This window comes from Pseudorca crassidens, chromosome 1, assembly GCF_039906515.1.
Source record: "Pseudorca crassidens isolate mPseCra1 chromosome 1, mPseCra1.hap1, whole genome shotgun sequence".
In the NCBI taxonomy this organism is placed as follows: domain Eukaryota; kingdom Metazoa; phylum Chordata; class Mammalia; order Artiodactyla; family Delphinidae; genus Pseudorca; species Pseudorca crassidens.
In genome coordinates this window covers 119,769,189-119,796,441 of record NC_090296.1, presented here as the reverse complement: position 1 = coordinate 119,796,441, position 27,253 = coordinate 119,769,189, and the positions used below count along the sequence as shown (strand labels likewise).

The 27,253-nt window shown below is 53.4% G+C and overlaps 2 protein-coding genes across 9 annotated transcripts in view; one reads left to right on the top strand and one right to left on the bottom strand.

Moving 5' to 3' along the window:
* The window catches only part of GRAMD2A (GRAM domain containing 2A), a 35,587-nt gene extending 13,309 nt beyond the window's left edge, over positions 1-22,278 (top strand). Inside the window, 11 exon segments of the mRNA XM_067752350.1 lie at positions 13,894-13,974; positions 14,752-14,809; positions 15,171-15,246; positions 15,872-15,975; positions 16,581-16,679; positions 16,812-16,883; positions 17,371-17,433; positions 18,404-18,736; positions 18,739-18,760; positions 18,763-18,874; positions 19,722-22,278. Of these exon segments, the coding sequence (XP_067608451.1) occupies positions 13,894-13,974; positions 14,752-14,809; positions 15,171-15,246; positions 15,872-15,975; positions 16,581-16,679; positions 16,812-16,883; positions 17,371-17,433; positions 18,404-18,736; positions 18,739-18,760; positions 18,763-18,874; positions 19,722-19,830 (1,129 nt within the window). The 3' untranslated portion in view covers positions 19,831-22,278.
* Positions 561-27,253, bottom strand: part of SENP8 (SUMO peptidase family member, NEDD8 specific) — a 66,850-nt gene continuing 40,157 nt past the window's right edge. The window contains exons 3-7 of one of the 8 annotated variants that reach the window (XM_067752385.1): positions 26,385-26,573; positions 24,883-24,980; positions 21,098-21,225; positions 19,708-19,886; positions 17,968-19,083 (exon numbers count right to left, since the gene is read on the bottom strand). The gene's annotated coding sequence lies outside the window, so the exon portion shown is untranslated. Of the gene's footprint in view, positions 12,606-12,897; positions 13,026-17,967; positions 19,084-19,707; positions 19,887-20,056; positions 21,226-24,882; positions 26,574-27,253 lie in introns of those variants that run through there. The other 7 variants (XM_067752374.1, XM_067752364.1, XM_067752403.1 and 4 more) reach the window with 7 other exon arrangements.

Sequence of the window (27,253 nt, the reverse complement as noted above, 5' to 3'; positions counted from 1 at the left end):
CCAGTATATTTTCCCCTCTTTTGTCTCAGCAAAACACAGCAGTATCCTGCTTGCAATCCAGAAATCTAGAGTCAGGTTTGACACTTCTTACCTTATGCCCCACATCCAGTTGATCACCAAGTCCAGGTTGGTTCTGCTTGGAAATATATATTGTGAATCTATCCCTCAACCTCCATCACCACCACTGCCACCAAGTCTGAGACCTCATCTCTCTGCTGGAATACAGTCTCCTAACTGGTCTGTCTCCATGGAAAATTCTAAATATATACAAAAGAGGAGGAGAGTTGTAGGAGGGACCCCCATGTATTCATCACCACCAACTACAATAACCACCGACATCAGGTTGTCCCTATTTCATCAGTACTCATCCTGTGCTCCCCCTGCCCCACACCCTTTGGATGACTTTGAAATAAATCTATGTATTAGAGTGATCTGTGACCACGCCCAGGGGTGCCAGCTCAAACAGACGCTGCTCCGTACTCTTTAACGTACAAAGTTGACAGTGTATTTCCCTTTAAAATCCCTTCATTGGCTCCTCATAGCTTTTCTTCTTTTCTTTCTTTTTTTTTTTTTTTACTATAAACAACTTTATTCATGGACTTTCATATAAGTATAAAAGTGATGGATATTAAAATCACACTTTCACATACATTTTCCAGAAAAAGCCAATTCCTGTATATACTGAAATCAGATATCAAAATCTGGGGGCCCAAAGTCCCCAGAAGAAACCAGTTGCGGGGGTAAGCAGCTATATCTAGTGTCTCCGACTCCATTTCTGCAGCGCAAAAGGCCCCCCCATAGTTGTATTGTTTGTTTGTTTGTTTGTTTTTTGCGGTACGCGGGCCTCTCTCCGCTGTGGCCTCTCCCGTTGCGGAGCACAGGCTCTGGACGCGCAGGCTCAGCGGCCATGGCCCACGGGCCCAGCCGCTCCACGGCACGTGGGATCTTCCCGGACCGGGGCACGAACCCGTGTCCCCTGCATCGGCAGGCGGACTCTCAACCACTGCGCCACCAGGGAAGCCCTACCCCCCATAGTTTTTTTTTTTTTTTTTTTTTTTTTGCGGTACGCGGGCCTCTCACTGTTGTGGCCACTCCCGTTGCGGAGCACAGGCTCCCGACGCGCAGGCTCAGCGGCCATGGCTCACGGGCCCAGCCGCTCGGCGGCATGTGGGATCTTCCAGGAACGGGGCACGAACCCGTGTCCCCTGTATCAGCAGGCGGACTCTCAACCACTGCGCCACCAGGGAAGCCCACCCCATAGTTTTTAAGAGAATGACAAAAACCCTTACTGGGGCCCACAAGACCCTGCATGATCTAGCCCTGCCAACCTCTCCAGCCTCATTGCTCATCACTTCACTACTCACCTCTACCCACCAGACACAAAGGCTCTGTTTATATTTCTCATACGTGCCACACACATCTGGCCTCAGGGCTTTTGCACATCATAAACCCTCTAATAAACCCTCTACAAGGACCCCTTCCCAACACCCTCCAATCCTCCCCACCCCGACCCTGCCAGCCCCTCAGTCTGATTAGCATCCACTGGCCATCAGTGCAGATCCTGCTGCTTCGGGGGGTCTTCCCCACTCTCCACGGGTGACTCAGGACTCCTTGACAGAGGTCCTCCTAGGACGCTGTGCTTTGCCTTCGTAATGTACATTACACAGTTATAATTATGTATCCGTCTCTATAAATATTTGTTTCATGTCTGCCTCTCCCACCGGGCATTTTGGGGATAGTAGCATGCCTTATCCCTCTTCGTGTACACAGCACTTACACAGAGCTGAGCAAATACAGGCGTTCAATTGGCATTTGTAGGATGGAGGCAGAGGGGCTTCTGCCAGCCTGTCCTGGGATTGGGGTTTTTCTGACCACGGAGAGCCAGTGGCCATCTGCCCCCTCACCCAGTTCCTGCCTAGGCTTTGTTATTCTCTCAGACAACATTTGCTTTCCCTCCTGGCTTGAGACTTTCTTGCCCCTTTGCAGAGGAGTAACTGAGGCCCAGAAGGGGAGAGTGGCTTCTCCAAGGACCCACAGCAGTGAGAGGTACTTCTAGGCCTGCGTCCTGTCTTCCTGTCCCCACGCCCAGGCTCTTCCAGGACACTGAGCCTGCTCGAGACTGCCTGTGCCCTGACAAGAGCCAGGTGGGTCCCCAAAGCCAGAGTGATTCTGAGCTGGGTGTCCCCGGATGGTTGGAGTTGGGTATGCTGGATGCTACCCATGGATGGACAGAGCTGGCTTGTCCCGGGAGTAGCCACACCTCCAGGCAGCCTTGAGTGGGGGTGAGCATCTGAGGGTGTCTGTGGGCCCTCCCCTCAGCCTGCCCGGCAGAGGGTGGCCCCCAGGAGCACAGGGGTGCTCTGTTTCTTCATGAATGCAAGTCTGTGTTTAGACCTGAATGACCAGCTTCTTGTCTGGAAACAGCCAGGCCCCGAGTGGCCTGCCAAGAAAAAGTGGTCTGTGACCAGGTCCAGGGGTGCCAGCTCTCACAGATGCTGCTCCAGCGGTGGGCACTGTGGGAGGAGGCCAGCAACAGGCAGGTCACTCTCTGCAGAACCAATTCCCTGCTCCATCGTAGCCGGGGCTTTGTAGGAAATCCTGCGTATCCCCGGGAGCAAAGCTTCCAGGTTTCAGCCATTTGTCCATCTGTCTCCCTGGTGACTGTTCTCACTCTGCAGGTCTTTGAGCTCTGGCCAGGAAGCGGGCAGCAACTGCTGGCCTCGTACCTCTGGTGGAGAGAGAAGAGAGGGTGGGATCCTGAGTATGGTTGGGCCTGAGCTGTGGGAGGACCTCTGGGCCCCAGGGGATAGGACACAGTCCATGGATGCCACCCAGGTGTAAAGAGGGCCCTGCCCGCTGCCACTGTCCCAGGACATGTATGGAGATTTGCGGGTGCAGTGGGGGGCCCGGTGGTGTTCCCATCTCTACTTCCCATGGGGAGCTCACCTCTGGGCATCCTTCAAGGGACATGATGGGAGGGTAGGGGGGCAACTCAGCTCTCAGTGGTGCAGGCAGGGGTGGGAGGCCCAGTGGGCAAGGCTGTGAGAACCGGCCCCCTTCCCCAGGGCTGGGCCGTGACCTGTCTCAGATCCTCACAGCGGCCCTGACCATCTGCAGGCCAGAGAAAGGATTCTCCCCATTTTAGAGAGGAGGGAGGAGACTCAGAGGGAGATGCCTGGGGGCCACCCGGAGGGTCAGGGGAGCCAGAGGCAAACTTGAGTGAGTTGTTCTCACTCCAGGCCGCGCCGTGTGTTTTGTGGGACTCTAGTTCCCCGGCCAGGGACCGAACCCAGGCCCTTGGCAGTGAGAACGCAGAGTCCCAACCTCTGGACCTCCAGGGAATTCCCTTACTCCAGGTCTTATGTTGGCATCCTGAGGCCCCACCACTGCTAAACAAACTACACAGAGGGGTTTTCCACAGGGAGCGTTTGTCTCTTCGGTAAACAGTTATGGAGCACTTACTGTAAGCCTGAGGTTGTGCGAGGCCCTGGGGTAAGAGATGAATATGACAGTCTAGGGGGGAGACTGCCGCATCAACAGGTGATGCAGCAAAGGAGGCTATCTGAGCAGAAGTGGGCACAGGGAGGGACGGCTCTGCTCTCCCTGGAGGTACAGGCCGGCCAGGCTTCAGGGAGGAGAGGTCCTGGGGGGTGAGAAAGAGGGGTCCCTACCTCGGGCAGCAGCAGCTTAGCTGAGCAGGGCCCAGGCAGACCTGGGAGGGGGGGCTCCTTAGCGCGGCTCCCGAGGGCAGGAGAAGCGTCAGCCTGAGCACTTTGCTCCCAGATTCTGTCCGCATGAGGAGCAGGGCCTTTCTGGTGTGCTGAGAGCCCAGGCCTGCGTGGGAGGTCAGGGAGAAGGGAAAAGGGCTTGGGGCCCTTTAACCAGGGCTGGTCCAGTCAACCAGGCAGCTTGGCTGCCTGAGAGTGGGAGATGGGGCCAGCCTTGCCCCTGGCCCTCCCAGCTCCCATTGGATGGGAGGACCCAGGGTTTCTGAGATCCCTGTAGGTAGAAGGAGTTCTTGTTAGCACCAGCGCTCAAAGGGGTCCTTGTTCAGGCTGGATCTAGCCGCCCCCAGAGGGCTGGGCCAGCCCACATCTTCCTAGCAACTAGCTCATCCAGTGTGTTTGGTTCTTGGGGTAAGGGAGATAAAGGCTGGGGGGTTCTGATCTAGGGAACCCCACTTCCCAGAAGGGCTCCCACATGATCATCTCAGCCCTGTAGACACCCCCTCCATTTCCCCTAGTCCCCCTGTACTGGGCCTGTGGGGAGAGAAGGGGCCTGGCCCTGCAGCAGGAAGAGCTCTAGGAAAGGGCAGAATTTGGGTCCCTCGAGCGCTCCAGGCACGGTAGAAAGAGTGCACACTTTCAGCCAGACTGGATTTTGAATTCGAGCTCCACTGCTTTCCAGTTATGTGGTCAGGAGCAAAGTGCTTTACCTCTGTGGGCCTCAGTTTCCTCATCTGTGCAATGGGAATGGTGCATCTCTCTTGCATGACTAGAACTGGACTGAGATTAGAGGAGATCGTGAGCCAGATCCATTCACCTCCTTCCCCCGGGGGGCTCCATCGTTAATGGGGCCAGACTTGGGCTGAACTTTCTTCAGAGGCTTCTTCCCTTTCTTGGCGCATTGCAGGTATGGTACCCCCAGGTGTGGGTATCAGCCGTCTATGGAGTCCTGGCCCTGCCAGTGAACCCAGCTGAGCCTCCCTTCTTCACCCGTGAGGTGTTAAGTTGTACTACCTGCCCCACTAGTTGCGGCGAGCGGGGTCTACTCTTCGTTGCGGTGCGCGGGCTTCTCATTGCGGTGGCTTCTCTTGCTGCAGAGCATGGGCTCTAGGCGGGCGGGCTTCAGTAGTTGCAGCACTTGGGCTCAGTAGTTGTGGCTCGCGGGCTCTAGGTCGCAGGCTTAGTAGTTGTGGCGCACGGCCTTAGTTGCTCCGCAGCATGTGGATCTTCCCGGACCAGGGCTCGAACCCCTGTCCCATGCATTGGCAGGCGGATTCTTAACCACTGCGCCACCAGGGAAGTCCCATCATGTCTTAAAGGACATCACATGTGTGCCCTCGTTTGTGGTCTTCGGGCAAACCAGGTATGGGGGTTTTTGGTCTTGGCTGCAAGGGCCGGGGCATTGGGAGCAGAAGGAAAGTCAAGGAGCTGCCGCGGGGAGCGGACCCTCTTCGCTGTCTCCCAGGGCAGGGCTTGGCCTACGGCCCACGGCCCACGGCCCACCTGCTTCTCTCTTCACTCTCTTCCTCATTCTCGACCCAATCTCCAGGTGCACCCAGTCACTCTGGCCCAGCACACCTGCGGCTCTCTCCTGCCTGTTCACTGCCTTTGGCCCGCCTCCTCCACCTCCCGTATTTCCCAGTTAGGATTCATCAGAAAGGGATCCTGATGGGCCAGCTCAGCTTTTCATTCTTTTTTTAAAAATTTTTATTTTAATGTGGACCATCTTAAAGTCTTTATTGAATTTGTTATAATATTGCTTTTTCAAAAAATATATTTTGGTTTTTTTTGGCCGCAAGACATGTGGGATCTCAGCTCTCCGACCAGGGATCGAACCCGCACCCCCTGCATTGGAAGGCAAAGGCCTAACCACTGGACCGCCAGGGAAGTCCCTCAGCTTTTCATTCTAAAGAGGGCGCTGGTCAGCTTGCGGGTGGCTTTGCTCGGGTCTGGAGCACCCCCGTGGTTCTATCCTGTAGCCCGGGTCATCTGTACAAACTGGGCCTCCACATTCCCTTTCAAAGCTGCCACATGTAGTAAAGGGAAACGAAGCATATTCCTGGCCCAGGGGTTCTCAGACCAGCTCCTGGGAAGTAGGGATTGTGACTAGGCTGAGCACCTGCCCCACCCTGAGTCCTTTGCCAGGGCTGCTGAGCAGGACAGACGGATTGGGGCCCAGCATGTGGCCCCCAGCTCAGAGCCACACGCCCTTACACTCAGTATGGAATTCAATTATGGGATTCTCTCCCCTTCCCTGATGGGTGGAAAAGGTGAAACTTGTCCTTGTTGTCCTAGATATGGATTATCAGCTTAGAAAAATAAAAAGTGAGGTGCAGCCTCTATGTAAGAAATAATAGAGTTTTTTTTTTGCAAAAGGAGATTGCCTTTCCACTTCAAGTTTCAGTGTATTGACGACGAGCCTGACTCTGTTCACGTTATTCCAGTTTCCCTTGGGGAGAGGTCTTGTCAGCCATTTTCTGGGCTGTACTTCGGGCCAGTGGCCCTGAGAGAAAGATGGGGGGGCTCTTGGGCAGGACACAGTGTGGTTCAGGGCTGGACGCTGCCACACGGGAGGGCTGGCCTTACTTCCTTGACAAAACTCAGGAAATGAACTCTGCGACCTTAACAGATGAAGGAAATCTCTATTAAGAGCGTGATTCCCTGTTTTGCCAAGGATGTTCCTGGAACTCCAGAGGGCCGGGTGAAGGCACAGGAGGGTCAGGGCCCCAGGTCCGGAGCCCAGGTGGGAGGACTGGCCTCGGAGACCAGGAAGTATGCGTCTCCCTCTGAGCCCCAAACAAAGGAGGGGTTTAAAATCACCCAAGAGCTTTTAAAAGCCTGAGGCTGAACCTCATGACCCAGCAATACCAGCCCTAAGTGTTTACCCATAGAAACGAATATTTGTGTGCGCAAGACACAAGGTGCTGAAATGTTTATAGCAACGGTTTTGTAACAGGCAAAAACTGGAAACTCAATAGTAAAATGCCCCTCAACGGTAAGATTAATAAATCAGTTGCAACATGTCCATATAATGGAACTCTAAACATTAGGGAAAATGCAGAGTTTGCAGCCACACAGCAGTGTGGATGAATCTCACCAGTGTGTTGCCGAGTAAAAGAACACGTACCACGTGATTCCATCCACAGAAAGTCCCCGAGGAGCCAAAGACAATCTGTGTTGTTGCAAGTCGCGTAGGTGGTTCTCTTTGACCGGGGGTGGGGGGTTGGGAGTGGGCAGTGAGACTAGAAGGCGTGGAAGGGGCTTCTGGAGGGCAGCTTCTCCGGTATGCACCGTTTGTGAAATGCGTTGCACGGTTCACTTACTTTGTGTGCACTTTTCAATATGTAAATTACACATCAGTAACAAGTTAAAAATATATAGTTACCTAAATGCCACCCCCAGAGGTTCTGATTTAACTGGTTTGAGAACAGAGCTCAGGGATCATTTTTCTTTGGTTTTTTGAAAAGCTCTACAGGTGATTCTAGTGTGTACCCGGCAGGCTACCCTTCCGAGTTAACAGGATGGTCTTTTTTCTCTGTGAAGTAGGTGGTGAGCTGTGTGCTGAGATGTAGAGGTGGGGTGGGGTGAGGGAGCCTGGGGGAATCTGGAGGCGCCCCAAGGTCTAGGCTGCTGAGCCCCAGTGGTGGACGTTCCTTCCAGGACACGCGCCCTCAGCTCCCTGTCCCTAGATGGCTCTATTCGCCGTCTCTGGCTTTGCACTCTCAGGGGCCTGCTGCTAAGATGGGTTTTCTTTCTTTTTTTTGGCCGCTCCACGTGGCTTGCGGGATCTTAGTTCCCCAAGCAGGGATTGAACCCCGCCTGGGCAGTGCCAGCACGGAGTCCTAACCACTGGACCGCCAGGGAATTCCCTAAGATGTGTTTTCTGTTTGGAAAAGGTCTCTCCTTGGAGCTGATTGGGACCCACGCCCTGCAGGAGTGGGGGGAGCTGGCCCTGGCCTTGAGAAGAGCTGACAGGACCCACAGGACACTCTAGCATCTCAGGTGTCCACTAGAAGACAACTTGGGAGAGTGTGGACATCCCCCTGGGGGAGGAGACACCTGAGGGGACCCTCCAGTGACCACAAAGGCCCAGCTGGCTCTGGCTGCCAGGCCTGGCCGAGTTTTCTGCTTCAGCCCCAGCCACGGGCACTGCTGCTGCCCGAGGCTTGAGGAGCGAGGGGAGGGGTTGCCCTGTGGTTAGGGAGGGTTCTGGTGGAGGGGCTGGGGAGCGGGTGGAGCTGCGACAGCCCAGCGGGGTGCAGCCAGTGAGCACTGCTGTGGGGCTGGGAGGGGCCCAGCCTGTGCTTTTCCCCAAACACCCCCTCCCATCCCTTCCGAGCCACTTCACCCTTTTCCGTATGTCCTCTGTCTCCCACCCAGGCTCCTCTTTGATCAGTCAGCCGGCGTGGATTGAGTGCCTGGCGCTGCCGGGCCGGGCTGTCTGCCTGCTCCACAGGCCGGGGCTCCCGGAGGGGAGGGCCCATCTGTGGGTGACCCCCCTCCACTCCTGTCCACCACCCCTCCCCTTACTGCTGGGCATCCATCATTCTCTGTGCCTCCTTCACTCTTACTGCCTGGCTTTTAAAATTTTTATTTATTTATTTATTTTTGGCTGCATTGGATCTTCGTTGCTGCGCACGGGCTTTCTCTAGTTGCGGCGAGCGGGGGCTACTCTTCGTTGCGGTGCACGGGCTTCTTATTGCGGTGGCTTCTCTTGTTGCCGAGCACGGGCTCTAGTCGCACAGGCTTCAGTAGTTGTGGCACGTGGGCTCAGTAGTTGTGGATCGAGGGCTCTAGAGCGCAGGCTGGGTAGTTGTGGCGCATGAGCTTAGTTCCTCTGCGGCATGTGGGATCTTCCTGGACCAGGGCTTGAACCCGTGTCCCCTGCACTGGCAGGCGGATTCTTAACCCTGAGCCACCAGGGAAGTCCCTACTACCCGGCTTTTTTTCTCCCCTCCTCCCTCTTGAAGTGTCATCGTGTCCCTTTCTCTGTCTCTCCTTCACGCATTCATTTAGCAAACACTGGGCGCCTGCTGTGTGCTGCTGGTACAGAGATGTAGAAGACACACCCCTGGTGGAGCTCAGATGTCTAAACAGACAAGCACAGTCTGGGGTGGTAAGGGCTGGAGCAGCAGCGTGAAAGAAGGGACCAGGGACCATAGAGGAGGGATGACCAGCTCTGCATGGGGGAAAGCTGGGAAGGCTTCACAGAGAAGGTGACGCCTGATCTGGGCTTTGAAAGACAACCAGGGAATTCCCCAGGTAGATAAGCATGGCAAGGAATTCCAGGAAGAGCAAACATGCAGGGGTGAAGGGCCGCCGCTGAGCTGCAGGGGTGAGGCTGGAAAGGAAGCAGGAAGGTCAGGAAGGCCAGGTAGGAGGCAAGAAGGAACTACAGGAGGAAAGTCAGCAGGAGGGGGGCAGGCTCAGATCTGGGCCCCAGGTGGCTCTGTTGGCAGTGTGGCTGTGGGAGAGTGCCAGGTGTGGAAGGGCAAGGCTGGGGGCAGGTGTAGTTAGGAAGCTGTTGCCAGCATCCAGGAAGAGGATGATGGTGGCCTAGGCTTGCCTGCTGTAGCAGGAGTGGAGACAGTAGATGGTACGGTGGGTCGGGTGGTGCCAGGCTCTCGGGGCCTTGGCGGTTGACTGGTTGCAGCGGTGGAGAAGAAGCGTGAGTTGAGGACTCTGGCTTGGGTAACTGTGGAGGACGGGGCCTTTCAAGGGGAAGCAGATTTGGGGGGGTGATGCTGAGCTCACTTTGATGGATTTGTCTAGATGGCAGGCTCTGCCGCTCTGGAGGGACGAGGTGTCGCGTTAGGGATTTAGGTGGGGGAGTATCTACCTGGTGTGGATATTTTGAGCCCGGGGGAGACATCCAGAGCGGAGTGCATGTGTCAAGTGTCCCATGAAGCTTCGTCTGTGAGGTCCCTAGGAAGCAGCTAGACTCAGCCTCTCTGGGTCTTCTCTGCACTGCCTCTCTCTCCCTCTCCTAACCTCTCTGTGTCTCCCCTTTCCTTCTTTTTTTTCCGGCTGTGCTGCTTGGCTGACAGGATCTTAGTTCTCTGACCAGGGATTGAACCCGGGCCCTTGGCTGTGAAAGTGCGGAGTCCTACCACTGGACCACCAGGGAATTCCCTGTGTCTCTCCTTTCCTGATGGGCCTTGCTCCTCTCCCGACGTCTCTCAGTGCTAGCTGCCCATCCCCTCCCTCTCAGCAGCCCCCTGGGCTGGGCAGGCTCATACTGGGTTCCTGGGGTGATAAGCTCAGTAAGGCATGAAGGAATGGGCAGTTAGCCTGAGTTCCCACTGGGGCCAGCAAGGCCTGAGGGCAGGGCAAGCACAAGTTGTGTCCTCTGGATCAGCATCTTGCCTTTGGACTAGGCTCAGCAGAATGAAAGGGCCTCATCTGAGGAATTTTCAAACTTTTTCTCCCCCCTTTAATGTCCAGCATACTGAGCCTCCCGTGCTCCATCACCCTCATGACAATAACGACATTTTTTTGTGGCTTTGATTGAAAAAAATAGATATGGTTTTGAAGACCCTTGATATTAACTCCATAGTCTGCACATGGAGGTGTGATGGGGCTGGATGGGCAGCGGGTATGGTTCACAACACACATAGCAAGAGCAACTAGGTTGAGGAAGGCTCTGTGGGAGTGGACAGAGACTGCCGGCAGGGGGCGGGGACCCAGCCTGGCCCCTCACTCTCCAGCGCCCTGCTCTTGCCACCTCCTTCGTCTGGGTCAGGGCCCTGTTGCTCCTTGGGTGGACCCCCCCTGCCTGGTTCTGTTGGTGAATTCTCGATGACTATCACCCCAGACCTAGCTTTTCCTCTGACTTTGCTCCCATCTCTTTATTTTTACTCATCTAAACAAATACTATGGGAAAGAAGACGAATCAGTAGAAAGTCTGACTTGAAGGTGATTTTGAAAGCAGTGCATTTTGGCCATAGCCAGGGTCTCTGTATCAACAGCATTATCAGGATGGCCCGGAGGGGCTGATTTTAATCGATGGACATGAAGGATTGGCTTGTGACCATCATGTTCATCACACGAAAAGGGGTTGCTTTGAGTTTGAACATATTTGAGTCATTTACCCCAAGGGACTCCTGTTTTCTTACCGTTATTTTTTTCATGGAGATGCTGTGAGAATCGTGGCAGCCTTTTTTTGTTATTCTCTTGGCCCATCTCTCCTCCAACCTCTGTTCTTGATCTCACTTACACTGTCCACACAGTCCTTCCTCAGACATGTCACGTCACGAGTGCCTGCTGCACGCTGGCGGTGCCCTAGGCTCAGGGTTTGCGAGGTTGCAGGAGGCGTCCTGGAGCCCCTGGAGGTGGGCAGTTAGAGCTCACACACAGGTGCCTGAGAGGGAGCCTGGGGTTTGGGGCTGAGAGCCTGCAGTAGGGCTCATCACTAGGCTGGGGGAGGATTGACGGAAGGCGCCCCTCCCTGAGGTCACATTTGAACCTAAGGATGGGTTGGGTTTAGAATCTATGCAAAGGCGTGATTATCACGCAGGGTTAGATGATGGAAGCCAAGCAGGATTATAGTCCCACCCAGCTGGTAAGGCTCAGCTTCCTTTTCTCTGGGAGTCCTGCTGTAACTCTTTCACTCTGTGTGTCCTCTGAGCTCCTGCAGCCCTGACAACTCGTATCACACTTTCCAGTGCCTGAGTGACAGGCTCCCTGCCTCTGAAACCATGATCAAGTTCCTCCTTCTTCCTCTTGGGGTCTTGTTTTATCCTTGGTCCCCAGGGCTGGAGTGTGTTCCTTAGAGTGGAGCCCACACCCATCTCCTCCCTGGTGGCCCCGTGGGCTCCTGGGCTGCAGGGTTCAAGGTCTCTAAGGCTCGGTGGTTTGACTTGTACACACTCTGCTTCAGGGGCCTCTCTTATCCTCAAAGCAAGAAAGAAACAGAGAGATGAAAGAGAGGGATGGGATGAGCCGCACAAAAATTAAACACAAGTACAGCAACAATACCACAGAACGGAAAGGCAAATGGGGGAAATATTTGCAAAAATGATAAACTAAGGATTAATCTTCTCAACAAAGAAGGTATACAAATCAATAAGAAAGACATGAAGATCCTTATAGACAATTCACAGATGAAATCCCAGTGGTTAATATGTATTTGGCAAAAATGTTCAACCTGTCAATAAGCAGAAATAGAAATGAAAACAATATATTTTCACCTATCAAATTTGCAAAGGTGAGAAAAAGATAATACCCAGTGTATGGGCTGGATGTAGGGCAACGGGCACCCTCATATAGTGCTGATGGCCATGCTCGTTGGTATAGCACCTGGAAAGCATTTTGGAAGTGGGTCTAAAGATCCTGAGAAATGCTCATTCTCCATCCACAAATTTCACTTCTGAGAATCTATCCAAGGAATGAATAGTGACATGGGGAATTTCTCATGAAATTATGTTAAGCAAAAATAGGGCATACAAATTATATGATATATAATCCCACTTATGTAAATTATATATTTATGCATAAATGTTTTCTTTGGGTGATTTTGGGGGGATTTTTTTCTTATGGGTGATTTTTGATCATAATGCTTTATATATTTTATATTTCTCATATTTTCTATAATGAGCATTTAAAAAATCAAGGGGGAGAAGTCTCTGTGAAATGTGTTATGATGGACCCAAATAAATTCAGAAATTAACTTCAGGAGTCAAAGGGTCACATCGCTAGCACAACCTGTCACTTTGAAAGATTCAGGACATACATATGTGCACCAAAACTCACCGTAAGGTTGAGGACAGAGGTCATCAGGCCACATGGCTGTGGTTGGGCTCATTTGGTGGGTGAGATCACCTGGCTCTTTGCTGTGTGACACTGGGTACAGCCTGTCCCTGGCAGGTCTCAGTTTCCTATCTGTACAATGGTAGGGTGGGAGGAGGGTCAGATTAATAATCCTGGAGGGGCTTGGCAGATCTTGGCTAGGCAGTAACTCTTCTTTTATTTATTTATTTAATTTATTTTTTAATTTAATTTTATTTTAAAAAATATTTATTTATTTTGGCTGCACCGCGTCGGGATCTTTGTTGTGGCACGCGGGATCTTTAGTTGCGGCACGTGCACTTTTAGTTGCTGCACGCATGTGGGATCAAGTTCCCTGACCAGGGATCGAACCCCGGCCCCCTGCGTTGGGAGCGTGGAGTCTTACCCACTGGATCACCGGGGAAGTCCCAGTAACTCTGTTCTTGAAGAAGAGAATTTGACTTTGCCTGGTGACACTGCCCAGAGGGACGGAGCGCTGGGATCTGCAGGTTCCAGGTTCCAGCTCCTTACCTGCTGAGAGACCAGTGCACAGACCCCGTTACCTATTCACGACCACCACACTGCCCTGCCGTGGCCCTGCTTCTTGGCCACCCTCTCTTCCCATCACCCCTGGGCCCACTCAGCTGCGGCTAGTTTGCCTGCTCAAGCTTTAGTCTTTCTGCTCTGGAGGAGCAGGAAGGGGAGGACCCTAGGCTTTGGAGCTGTTTAGTGGAGGCATGAATTCAAAAGCCTTTGGGGAGCCCCACCTGCCTATGGAGAGGGTGTCTCCCCCCTCTCGGGCCCTCTCTATTCGACATTTTTGTGATGGTTTGGCTCTCAGGTCCGAGCTACCCTGATGGTCTGACGGCATTGAGGCCACTTCCTGGTGTGGGGCATTCCCGCCCCCTAAGCCCACACTCAGCTGTGGGCTGAAGTTCACAACCACATCTGCGCAGTATCAACTGCTCAGCCTTGATAAGGCCTCCTGTGCTCAGAATCCTTTCCCAGAAGCTGATGGTTTACGGTAGTACTGCCTGGGCTCCTCCGAAACTTCTGCTTTCGGTCCGGGAGCAAGTCACAGGGTCCTCCCTCCCAGGTGCCTTCTCAAGGGTGGGGCTGGAGGCCTAAGAGCTACCTGGGAGATTGATTTTCCTTCATACCCAGGCATAAACTGGACTTCACGCTTCCAGGAAAGACAGTGAGTGAGTCTCCTCTCTCTGTCAGTTGCCCTGAAGCCCTGCCTGGGCTGCTGCCTCTGGACAGTGACATCTTCAGCGTACCTTGAATAGCAGGGCCGGTCTTGGGTAGGGGGCAGAGGCAGCTGCCCTGGACATGGTGGAGCTGGCTGGGAAAGGTGTCCCCAGAGAGCCCCCCTTCCTGATGAGGGCCTGTTTCTCCTCAGTATTCAACAGATGCACGGAAAGACGGCTTCTTTGAAGAGCACGGAGAAACTAGGCAGGGTCCAGAGACTCCGAGGCTCCAGGTGAGGCCCCTCTCCCGATCAGATATACATACTGGTTGGGGGTGGGAAGCCCTCTGGAGGTGACCTGTTCGAAAGGGGGCGTTAAGGCTGCGTCAGGGGGGTTAGGTTGGGCATAGGCTGCCCGGGGCCTCTTCCTCCCACTCCCAGGCCTGTCCCAGCGCACTGGGACCTAGCAGAGTCCAGGCTTCTCGGGTTACCAGCCTCCTCCCTGCCCACCTGTCTTCAGGCCAACCTGGCCGGGGCAAAAGTTTGCGTTTCAGCTCCGCCAGCCCTGGTAGCTTCAGTCAGGTCAGGTGAGTCTGCCCAGCCCCTCACTGCAGAGCTGCAGGCCCGGGGAGAGGGCAGTCCTGCTGGGATCATGGCCCATGGCCAGGCCCTGGAGCCGTGAGGCTGACACCCCCACCCCACCTGCTCCCCATCCCTGTGCCTCCTGCTCATTCACTCTGCGGTCCGCTCCTCTGCTTGCGCCTAGGTCAGAAAAACGGGAGAGGGCTTTTGACACTCAGGGGTGGGCAGCTCTGGGACATCGAGGCTCAGGCCGAGCATACCTCCTGGGGGCAGCTGCTCACAGCTGTCGGGGAAGAGGGCTCTCAGCGACCCCTCCCTGCCTCAGGAGTGCCCCTCCCCAGGGCGAGCTATGTGCCCGCTGTGAAGGGCCCCAGCCTCCAATCTCTGCCCCAAGCTTGTGGCTTGAGGCCAGGACAGAGTTGGCACTAAGGATGCATGGGTAGGACTTTGAGGGTTCCTTGTCCCTGGAATGGCATGTCTTCTTTGCAGTCTGCACTGGCCAGAAGGCTTGAAGGGTGAAGACATAAAGAAGTGCGGCCGAGAAGGGGTAAGTGTGGGGAAGCCGACTTCTCACTGCCCACTGAGAGAGGGGTCCCGGGCTGCCTGAACTTGGTGACTGTTGGCTCCTTGGCCACAGGCCTGTCACCAGGAAACCTAGTGGGTGTCCCCTCCTGGGTGGGAGTTGTGTCCTCTTCCAGCCCTAGGCTGCCTGTCAGGACCTCGCGTCACCAGGAGACAAGCTGTGCTTGGAGCTCAGCCCTCCACACCCACTGGCTGCTTACCCACTACTTCATGCTAAGTCACCGCAGGACCCCCACCCCTGTGGCCTTATTTGCTGGTGGCTGGAGCAGGGCCCTCTGGTGGTCCGATCTCCTGGGACTTCTCAGACCCAGCTCGTGTGTTTGCAGACGCTACTGAGAAAATACAACCAGCAATATCACAAGCTGTTTAAGGACATCCCCTTGGAGGAGGTGGTTCTCAAAGGTGAGCTGTCTCCCCGGGTGGCTGGACAGGCACCTGCAGTGCCCAAGGCCCAGGTCCTCTCCCAGAGCTTCCAGGCACAAATCAGATATGGGAACTGGCTGCCCTTTGAACGTGCTCTTTTTTCTTCAAAAGTGTGAGAAGGATGGGCTGATTTGAGATATGAAGTTGAATTTACAAAAATTTTCTTGAGGAAATGTCGGGGCTTCCAAATCTTATTTCTGTTCTGCTCTTATCAGTGTCTATTCTCTCCTGCTCAGGCCTGCCAGGGAGTGTGTGGGAGCATTTGCACAATCAAGGCCCTCTCTCCCTGGCAGGGCAGGGCAAGGAGTTCTGCCTGTGGAGGTGAACATCCAGGCTTAGGGGACCAGGGCAGAAACCTGCCAGACCTTTTGGGGCATGGATGGAGGAAGAGGAAACATCTAGCAGTCTGGTGGGGTGGGAGCGGTCAGGAGTCACAGGAAAGGATGCTAGGGTGCTGGGGGAATGGGTTGCTGGGGCCTGGGATTGGGAAGGGTACTGAGGAGGACAGTCCCCGAGGCTGGACTCTGGACTCCTGAGTGGGAGGACCCAGGCCCCGGGGCTCCCGGGCTGGCCTTGCTCACGGCAGTCTCCTGTGACTTCCCAGTGTGCTCCTGCGCCCTCCAGAGGGACCTCCTTCTCCAGGGCCGGCTCTTCATCTCCCCCAACTGGCTCTGCTTCCATGCCAGCCTCTTTGGCAAGGATATCAAGGTAGTAATAAGTGATAAGGGCTGCCACAGCCCAGGGAAGAGACGCCCCTGCCCTGCGGGTGCACCTCAAGTCAGGCCTGTCCCCCCACACGCTGACACTTGGTGAGGCTTCTCACTGTAGGGCATCCCACCTGGTGTCCAGGGCAGCAGCCCCACCCCTTCCAAACAGGGGCCCCAATCTAGACTCCACATGGCCTGAGCGGCCTGAACAGTTCACTGCCAAATTATTCTGCCTACGGGTACCTCCAAAATGCCTTCAGAGTCAGAGTGGGATGTCACACTTAGGGGGGCCCGAAAGTGGCCATGGTGCATGGTGGCTCAGGGAACTCTCTTACTGCAGTATGGGATTCACCAGGGCAACCATCCTTGCCTCCTGGATGATGGGGTGAGAAGCCGGAGCAGCACGTGCGGCCAAGGGGTGGGGGATAACTGAAGGGAGCCTGCGTGAGACGGTGGAGGCTCAGATACTCTCCCACGTGGGACCAGACATCTCCACGGTGCTCGTGCTTGGGTCACTGCCAGCGGTGGCTGGCGCCCTACGCAGGAAGCAAAGGGACTGTGTCCTTAGGGGTGAGTCCTGAGAGAAGAATCCCTCTCCCCCGTCAGGTGGTCATTCCCGTGGTGTCTGTGCAAATGATCAAAAAACACAAGATGGCGCGGCTCCTTCCCAATGGCCTAGCCATCACCACCAACACCAGCCAGAAGGTCAGTGAGATTCTGGGCCAGCGCTCCCTTGTCCTTCTCCCCATTCCAGCTCTAGGAGTCCACAGCTTGACCCTGGCACTCTCCCAAGTCTTTACGTACCTTGCCCCTTTCTGTTTTCTTTGTACGTTCTAGTATGTCTTTGTGTCACTGCTCTCCCGGGACAGTGTATATGACATGCTGAGGAGGGTCTGCACCCACCTACAGGTATGAAGCTTGGGGCCAGGGCTGTTGTGGGGGGGGGGGCTGGCCCATCTCCCCGGCACAGGAAACGGGGAGTAACAGGCTCAGGCTCAGTGAATCAGAGGCAGTCCTTGGACCATGTGTCTATGCTTGTGAGCCTTTTTGAGGCCACTGGGCCCTCGTGTGTCCCCACGTATAGCCCTCACTTGTGCTTCCTTGGTGCACAGACGGGCAGGAGCATGTGGCCGCTTCCCAATATGCCTACAGCTCTCTCTCGCCTATGGTGAGGAAGGGGGAGGGCAGCAGCTTGGGGGAGTATGTTGCCTTGGCTTTGCCCTCTGCTCCAGCATTAACTAGGGATCCCCCTGCAAACTCTGGGAGCTTTAGGCTCTATCTGACCTAAAGTGGCTTATTTGGAGGTAAAGCTCTCTTGGAGAGTGTTAATACCTCCCCATGCCTGACTTTGGCTGTTCCAGATGGACAAGTGATCCCTGTTCCCTTCCCTCCTCAGCCTTCCAGCAAGAAGAGTCTGAGCGCAAGAGAATCTCTAGAGGAACCTGAGTGCGAGTCTCTGGTGAGAGCTGAGGCTGGGAGCAAACGTGGCTGGCCTGAGATTGCCTGTGGTTCTAAGGCTTCAGGGCCTCCCAGGCAGGAGCCCACAGTGCAGAACTGGGGCAGCAGGCTCAAGAGCCAGTGGCCGTGCTGTGTAAAGGGGTCCCCTAGACCCGGCACGCTCCATACCATGCAGAGCCGCTGTCCTGGGCAGACGTGCTAACTTCCTGAGCAGAACAGGTGCCCAGCCCCTGGAACACTGCCCAGGTTGGACCCTATACCTTCGCGGGTACAGAGCCAGCACCCCATCCTCTTTAGCAGTCAGGAGGGCCTTCAAGGGGCTGCAGATGTCCCTGGGGAAGAGTGCTGAAGGCAGTCAGAACCGAGGCAGGATCCTTTTAGATTGGCCAAGGTCCCAGCTGTTTCTTTTGCTCCTGGGATCCTGGGTAAGCAGTTTCTAGAGCAGGGGTGGGGGGTGGAAATGACCCCAGGGTGTTTGAAGTCTACTTCAGTAACTATTAAACGTTTAGCCAAGCATACAATACGCACAATGCCATGCAGGGGATGGAAGGCGATGTTCCCCTTTTTATTGATGGGGACCTTAAGTCAAGGTTAGTGACACAGGGTTAGAGCCCAGATTAGCAGGAGTCACAACTTGTTCCGTCTAAGATATACAGTGCCAAGCTGTCTTGGACTCAGCCGGTCTGAACACGCACCTGGGATGGCTCATGTCTTAGATTCCACTGTGGTTCTACACTAGCAGTCTTCAAAGACACCATTCCCTGGAAGAGTGGCTGCTCACAGCAAGGGAGCAGATGAGACATGTGATTGCTATGGCAGTGGTTTCCCCGCTTCTGGGCACCCGCTTTCATGCTTGCTAGGCATCCATATTGATAATATCTGGAAAGCCTTTGATAAATCTAGCGTGAACCCCTTAGGGCAAGTGAGGTCCCAAGGGCCATGGGAGACAGCTTCTCCTGCCTTCTCTGCAGGAAGTCCTCATCCCTGAGATGAAGTGGAGAAAAGTGTGCCCTGCCTCCAGGTCCCTGTCCCTCCCAGACAATATCCCTTGTATCCCTCGGGCATCCACGGATGACTTCTTCCCCTCCAGGAAGCCTCCGGGGTCTGGTGAGTTCAGCGTGCTTGTCCATGGCAACTGCTTGCAAAGACCAGGCTTTCCCGCCTCCCACTTCTGCAAAAAGAGGTCATCACAGCCAGCAGGGCTTCTGAGAGCTGTTTCTTTCTTTCTCCAAATCCATAAGGGAAAGCCAAGAGCCCAAGCGGCTCCAGAGAACACGGGCGGGGGAGTGGGCTGGGGTCCTGCCTTCTGCCCAGGAAGATGCCTAACGCCGTCCTGTTGCAGAGAACGCTGACTATGAGGAGAAGAGGCTGGAGGACGAGCCCAAGAGCAACGGGGAGCAGAGGCTCTGGGATCACGGGCTCCTGAAGGTCTTCCTCGTGCTGTAGGTGGCTGTATGGAGGGTGGTGGGTGTCTGAGTGTTTAGAGCCGGGGCCTTGGTGTGTGGGGAGGTCAGTGTCCAGAGCGAGGGGAAGGTTCTGAGTCAACTGCAAGTTCCCGGGTGGCATCTGGCAGCCGTGCAGCAGGCTCTTCTAGAGCAAGATAAAGTATTTCCAGTTTTCATCCTTACAACCCTGTAATTTAGGGTTAAGGCTGTGGAGAGGGGCAAGACATGAAACTGTTGAAGAAAGAAAAAGTTGCACAGGATTGGGGAGGAGGAGGGTTGGCAAAATCTGAGAGGCCCATCAGATAGACTAAGGGAGAGCCATGGCCTTCCTGCTGCCCGCCATTGGGGTGTTTTCTGGAAGCCCAGGCTTGTCTGTAATTCTGCCTAAGTAGAGCAGTGAGCATGGTGGGATGTTTTATGAAGAGCCAGCCCCTGGATTCCCTCACCTTACCTCATCACCTTCCTCTGGCTCTGCTGGCTGGGTTTTGACTGTCAACCTCAGCACTTGCTGGGGGAAGGGCTACCGCCTTAGGGGGTAATCTTAGTGGCCTTGCAGAGGGGGTGTAGGACCAAGGTGGCTGGTCAGAGGGAAGGTGGGCTCAGCTGAAGGATCCAGAACTCCTGCTGGGCTTCAAGGACACCTCCATGGGGACGAGTCTCAGAACCCCCATGTGGCCTCTGGGAAAAAAGATGCCTAGGTCTAGAACGTAACTGCAGGCAGAGGGGTCTTTAATTCTTCCAACTGCAGGAACTAGCTTAGTCCCACTCCTATTTTTGGGGATTCTGTAAAAATGCCCCGTTTCTAGAAGAGAGATTCAATTCCTCCTTACCCCTCTTTCTCCAGGATCTGCTTCTTGGTAATGTCTTCATCGTACCTGGCGTTCCGCATCTCCCGGCTAGAACAGCAGTTATGCTCCCTGAATTGGGGCGGCTCAGTCCCTGGGCACAGGTGATGCCTTTTCTCTTTCTCATGCTTCTGGGATTGAGGGTTAAGGACAGCAGCCAAAACCTATGGCCAGGCTGCTTGTTAGCCTGGCTGGTCTTGGCCTTGCCCTTGAGCTGGCTTGATGGCCCTCAGCAAGGTTGGGCAGGGTACACAGATCCCACCTGGACCCCCTCTCATGGGTGGACAGAGTCTTCACTGACTCATCTGTCTGCCTTCTAGGCCCTTTGTCTGACCTGGTCATCTCTCCTGTGTGCAGGTAACAGCCACTTGGCCTTTGTCCCCACTCCTCCGAGAAGAATGCTCTGGGTGCTAAGGTGCCACCAACAGTCCGCTTGGTTTATGCTGCTGCTGTGCTGAGACTGAGTCTGAAAGAAAATATTCCGGATCCCTTCTCCTCCCCCCAACTCTTCTCCCTCCTTTAATGAGTGATCTTTAGTACCTGTTTACAAAGCTCCTACAATTTGGGGACTCGGACAAAAAGCCAGATTTTTGGATCTAGCTGAGGAATTCTGTACACTAAGCCTCAGCAACCACTTAAATGAAAAGATTTTAACTTGTTCCTTGGAAACAGCTCTGACATACAGGAAGAGCACGTGGGGCCGCTGCAAGGGACAACGGCCACGCTTTGATACCTGTCACTTGGCTCACTCCAGTGGTGGGACAGAGGCCAGAACCCAAACCACCAGTGTGGCCTTCGCTCTCTCCCAGCATACTGTGCTCTCACTTGGACGCCTGAGAGTCCCTGATATGGGGCCCAAAGGACTTCTCTGCTGTCAGCCAGGGACCCATGCAGGGTAGACTGGAGGGAGTGAGGTAAGCTATGAATGAGGAGAGGAGGGCCTGTGGCCAGGATTCCAGCAAGAGGAGTGTTCACACTTTGTGCAGAGGCTCTGTTCTGGCCCCTCATGAGGAGGCTGGCTGAATCTGAGAGGACACTACCTGCAGCCGGGGACTGTGGCAGTGGCTGTGAAGGAGAATAGAGGTCCAGCATTTCTGTGTCCTCAGCTGCTATTTCCTGGTGAGACAGGTGGAGCAGGGCCTTTTGACCACTGTGGTCGCAGACCAGGTACTGGATCTTTCCCTGGTGTGCTCAAACATTTCCAAGGTGCCCCAGGTGGGAAGTGGGGGATGGAAGGGGCAGTGGCTTTGATCTGAGGGCTTGCTTTGTACTCTCTGCCTGACTGCCTGGATTTTGGGTGTGGCCAATGGCAGCCTGTCGGGCTTGGCTGGGCACTGGGCATGATGGTGCTGGGCCACCACAGGGCAGAGCTCACCATGTCACCTGCAGGCCATGCAGGAGGGTCCTCCACTCCACGGGCTCTGTTCTCCATGAGTATAATGGAGGTGTCCAAGGTGGGCCTGGGACACTGCAGGGACCAGGCCAAGGGGGTCTGTCTGATACCTTTGGGGACAAGAGAGGTAGAGGATAGGAAGAGTGGACATGGTAGTGGCTTTGCCTTAGATATTCTTCCTTCTCTGTCAAGGTCTCCTCAATTCTAAAAGCTTCTCTGTGCCTTAAAACTCTGGCCTGTCCTCTCTGGGACTCCGAAATGCTAAGAGAGTGCCTTTGTAGGTTCTGGAAAGGGCTTAGTGAGGAGGCCAGACGTATCAGGGAAAGTCAGTGGCGATGGGGTGGGTGGTGTCAGAAAGAGCCACTTTTTCCCTCTTCAGACACCTGAGAGGTTAACTAGGGAGAAATCCAGGTGGAAGTTATTTACTGTGGAGCTGTGACTGTCCTATTTATGACAAACCCAACTGAAGACTGGAGGGACTGACAGGCGGTGACAACTTCCTAAACTCAGACTGGAGGTCTCTTCATTCTCTCCCCATCCCAGGTTCTAGGATTTGGCTTAGAGCCTGGCCTTGTGGGATACCTGCACTAAATCTGTATGTCTCAGGTGAAACTCACTGCTCCATTCTCCCCACATTGCCACACCAGATGAATGCCCGTCCTTTTTTGGGAACCAGCCCCCTTAATCACTTCCTTCCCATCAGATTTTCAGGGAAATAATCCTACTTGTCCCAGCACCTCCCCTCCCTGGTCCTTGCTGAAGGGCAGGGAGAACAGGTCCATTCTCTGAGACTTGCTGGGTTGAGCCAGAGGCCATGAGAGGTGCCAAGTCTCCAGTCTGCATGCCCCAGGCTCAGAGACGGCAAGAGGCGTGCAGTAGAGTAGGTGGCTTTGGAGGCCCTCTTGGGGTCCAGGGCTTTGAGCGATAGGAGTGTGTGCCTGTCCCTCTTGGAGGGCCCTCTGTTTCTCCCTTCTGTCCCCCAGTCTGGTCCTCTGGCCAGCGTACCTTCTGTTGTGCTCATTTATAAACCATGTGTATTTATATAACCTGCTTGCATTGGAGGATGCTCCTCTAATTCCCTGAGAATTTGGTTCAACTATCCTTCAGTTGTTCCACTATGGCGTTGAAAATATTTTTAAATAAAAAATCCGATTTTTCTAGTGTCCCGTGGTATGGGAAGTTCACTTTTATCTTTTGACTACTCATTAAAAGTGCTCTTTACTGACATATTTGGCACGAAGGAGACTAACGGAGCCAAAGTCATTCCCAGAATCCCAAGTACTTTGCACATCTCACAGGACTTTAGCTGAGCTGACTCATACTTCAGGCATATGGGGAATGGTAAGGATGGCCACAGCACACCACCATAGCCTCCTCCCTCTGTTGGATGGACACTGAGAATGCTTCCCTGTTTCTCCTGGGCAACTCCAAAGCAGTGTCCCTGGTTCAACTAGTACTGTGCTCCTGACTCAGGAATTAAAGTCTGGAACTCAGAGCTAGAAAACCCCTGTGTCCTTTTCTATGACATCAAGCCTAGATTATGGAGGTTAAATTCCAATTTGGGCCACGTCACCTTACTTTCTGTCTGGGAGGCCCCCTCTAGTAGTGATTCGTTTGTTCAGTAAATGCTGAGCCCAGACTATGAGCTGGTACTAAGCTAGGCACTGAGGATAGAGCAGTGAACATGTCAGGCAATATCTCTGCATCCCCCATGGCACTTGCATTCCACGTAAACATAAGTTCCAAGTAAATCGTGAACAAACAAGGTAATTCCAGATTGTGGTTAAGTTCCATGAAGGAAAGAAACAGTGATACAAGATACAGTAAACAGGGAGGTGGCTTTGGATGGGTGGTCAAGAAATGTTCTCTGAAGTGAGATTTAAGCTGGTGCTTAAAGGATGAGGAGCCAGTCATGGAAGGAACTGGGAAAAGGGTCGGCAACTGTGAAAGGTAGGAAAGAACACATATGTCTCTGTGGAACAGAGAGACCATCTGCACGAATCTAGGATACTAGTCAGTGGGAGAGTGACATGAAAAGAGGTTGGAAAGGGCAACTCAGCAACAACAAAACAACCTGTTTAAAAGTCGGTAAAGGACTTGAATAGATATTTCAACATCACTGGTCATTAGGGAAATGCAAATCAAAACCACAATTAGATACCACTTCATATCCATTAGGATGGCTACTATCAAAGAAATGGAAAACAAAAGTGTTACTGAGGATGTGGAGAAATTGGAACCCTTATGCACTATTGGTAGGAATGTAAAATGGTGCAGCCACTGTGGAAAACAGTACGGCAGTTCTTCAAAAAATTAAAAACGATTACCACATGATCCAGTAATTCCAATTCTGCGTATACGCCCACAAGAATGGAAAATAAGGGCTTGAAGAGCTATCTGTACACCCATGTTCATAGCAGTGTCAGTCGCAATCAGCCAAAAGGTGGAAGCAACCCAAGTATCTATCGAGAGGTGAATGGATAAACAAAATTTGGTGTATACATGCAATGGAATATTATTCAACCTTCAAAAGAAAGAAAGTCTTGACATATGCTACAACATGGATAAACCTTGAAGACATTATGCTAAGTGAAGTAAGCCAGTCACTAAAAGACAAATGCTGTATGACTCTACATATATGAGGTACCTATGGTAGTCAGATTCATAGAAACAGAAAGCAGAATGGTGGTTGCCAGGAGCTATGGGGAAGGGAAATGGGAGTTGTTGTTTAATGTGTACAGTTTCAGTTTTGCAAGATAAACAGAGTTCTGGAGATGGTGATGATTGTTGGACAATAATGTGAACGTACCTCACACTGGAACTATACGCTTAAAAATGATTAAGATGATAAGGCTTCCCTGGTGGCGCAGTGGTTAAGAATCTGCCTGCCAATGAAGGGGACACGGGTTCGAGCCCTGGTCCAGGAAGATCCCACATGCCGCGGAGCAACTAAGCCGGTGCATCACAACTACTGAGCCTGCGCTCTACAGCCCGTGAGCCACAACTACTGAGCCTGCGTGCCACAACTACTGAGCCCACACACCTAGAGCCCATGCTCCACAAGAGAAGCCACCGCAGTGAGAAGTCCGCGCACCGCAACGAAGAGTAGCCCCCACTCGCCACAACTAGAGAAAGCCCGCGCACAGCAACAAAGACCCAACACAGCCAAAAATAAATTAATTTAAAAGAAGATTAAGATGATAAATTTTATATGTATTTTGCCACAATAAAAAAAATAAGAGGTTGGAGAGGTAGGCAGGAGAAGGGAATTTGAATTTTATACATTCCCTGGGTACTGCAGCTCAGGTCTGAAAGTTTGGAGCTGGCAGAATCAGTGGTTACTGAAACCAAGTGCTTTCTTTTGCTAGAGGAAATAAACACGTGGATGTAATATGCAGAAAAATATGGCTGAATTTCTACATACTATCACACACCTCCTTTTCACTATTCCCAGGGAGTGGTTCATAGCAGCAGCATCACAGTGAGGGCATATCATATTTTTTAAGTTGAGCTAACTTTATAAGGGAGAAACAACAGCCCTAAACTTGGAGAAACGGAGGTATATATATTTTATGTGGGAGCCTCAGTTTGCAACATGGGCTTTAGCCAGATGAGGGAGAGTCGTGAGAGTGGGCAGAAGTTCTCGTGAAAAAGGCATTCAGGAGTGAGGGGGGCTCTGGGAGAACTGCATCTCACCAGAGACATCCTGGGAGTAAGAAACTGCCCCCACTCCCAGGCGCCCACCCAGCCAGCCCTGGCCCTCTCACCTGGTGGCCATGCCGTTAGGACACCTATCGAGCTAGGTGAGGTGGTGACCCTGTGCTGCTCCTCTCTCCTAGCAGCTGCACTGCAGAATCAGGGCATCCTAGGGCAGAGAAGCTTTTCAGAGAAGGCTCTCCTGTCAGCCTCAGGCTGGGACAGGCCAGATCCCTAGGCAGATCTCAATCTGGGGGGGTGGGGGTGGGGGTGGGGGTGAGGTGAGATGCCACTGGGCCACTAGGTGGCAGCAAAGTCCAGCAGGAACTGGAGCCAAGGCAGTGAGGGACAGACTTCGCTCTTCTTTCTCAAAGGGCCCCGCCCGCTGTCCCCAGGCCCTGGCAGTGGCAGAAGGGAAGCTGGGCAGGCTCCCAACGCCATTTCTCCCCGGTGCCCTTTGGTTCTTTCTCTCCTCTCCCCTCTTCTATCATACCCCAGGGGAAAGGCCTGAGGTGATTATGAGAGGAAAGCATTCCCAAGGACTCTGAAGATCTCCTGAGGTCTGGTCAGTCAGAAGGCAGAAGTGGCTGGTGTGAAGAACAAGTGTGGTGTGTGTGTGGTGTGGGTGTGTGTGGTGTGGGGTGTGTGTGTGTGTGGTGCATGCGTGGTGTGTGTGTGGTGTGTGGTGTGTGGTGTGTGGTGTGTGTGTGTGTGGTGTGTGTGGGGTATGTGTGTGGTGTGTGTGGTGCGTGCGTGGTGTGTGTGGTGCGTGCGTGGTGTGTGTGGTGTGTGGGGGGTATGTGTGTGGTGTGTGTGTGTGGTGTGTGGTGTGTGTGTGGTGTGGGCTCTGGGGGTGAGTGGGGAGCTCAGCTTCCAACAGGGGCACAGAAACCCCAGGCTTTCCCCGGCTCTGCCCTTGTTGTCAGTAGTATCTTCTCTTACCCAGGGCACAGAATTGCAGAAACCTGGATTCTGCAAGGTGTGATTTCACTCTTTCTCCTCCTCCCTTCATTTAGAGATAAGGGGCTGGACCCCAGAGCAGAGAGGATTCAAATTTAACGGTTACATGGCTACATACGCTTTGCCCATGAAAGTGAGGGGGAGGGAGGCGTTTAAGCCTCTGAAACGATAATCCAGAGAAACCCGAGTTTATCCTCTGTGTGCCTGACCTCCACAGAGCCAAGGAGCACCTGGCGCCCAGCAGGCCCTGCTGGCTGGTCCTCCTTCGCGTTGGCAGGGCTCCTTGCCTTTCCGGAATGTGTTCCTTCTTGTTTGCCACTCAGTGCCTGGCCCAAAGCCAAACCTGGGCTGCTCAGAATACCATGCCCCACTCACTTCTCTCACAGGATCTGAGACAAGGCTCTCTTCCGCCTGGGGAAAGGCCAGGCCCGCGCTGCAGCCTCATCCTACTGGTGCCGCCTTCTCTAAGGACATCGTGCTCTCCAGTGGCTGAGGGCAGAAGCACTTAGGCAGGATGCAGCTGGCACCGCGGCAAAGCAGAGAGTGGCATATTGACATCTTATCCTTTTGGCAGCCTTCTAAATTGGGCCAGAGTGGGCAAAGTGTTACTCACAAGCTGTTCATTAACTTGTTAAATGCAGAAAGGTTGGCTTAGGCTCCACTTTGGGAAAATGTGACACCCACTGCTCCTGGATTCACTCTAGCATGAAGGAGTGTTAATTGGTGTAGGATTTCTGATGGAAGTTTTTCTTTGCTGTTAGTTCCAAATACCAGGCTGGTCTGAATGCATGCTCTCTCCAGTCTGTAATTACATTTAAAAGATTTATTAAGCACTTGCTATGGACTCCTGCATGTATGCTTCTATAGATACTATGATTCTGTAATTTTCTGAGCAATAAACTGGGTACCAGGCCCTATGCAAGGTACTTTTTATTATGCTCATTTGACTCTCACAACAAGGAACTCTCAATACGACAATATGGTTTTCACACCTTACGCTGTGGAAACTGAGATCGATAGGCCAGAAATACAATATGGACCCCTTCAAAGAGTTTATTGAGGAGACAAGATAGAGGGAATAGCTGTATAACAGTGTAGACATGTGAGCCCTGATATGTACAGAAGGGAGTGGCATAGACTGACTCAGTGGCAAGGGGTGTGCCACACGTGTGGACTTCAGAGGGTAAGAGTTGGATCAGAGGAGAGCTGTGGGGAGGGTCCTCACCGGTTGTGTGTTTGGGGGGTTAACGTCAGTAAAAGGATGGTAGTGCGAAGGATGGTGCCAATGAAAGCTTAGGAGAAGCAGAGTCCCTGCTAGGGAATGGATACGTTAAGTGTGCAAAACACCTCAGGATCTAAACGCCAGGATGAGGAGAGACTTGATCTTTCAGGCAATGAAGAGCTATGGGGGCTACTGGAACTTAGGAGTGATGGATAAACGTGATGGTTTAGGAATGCTGGTTTGGCAACGGGGCACAAGGT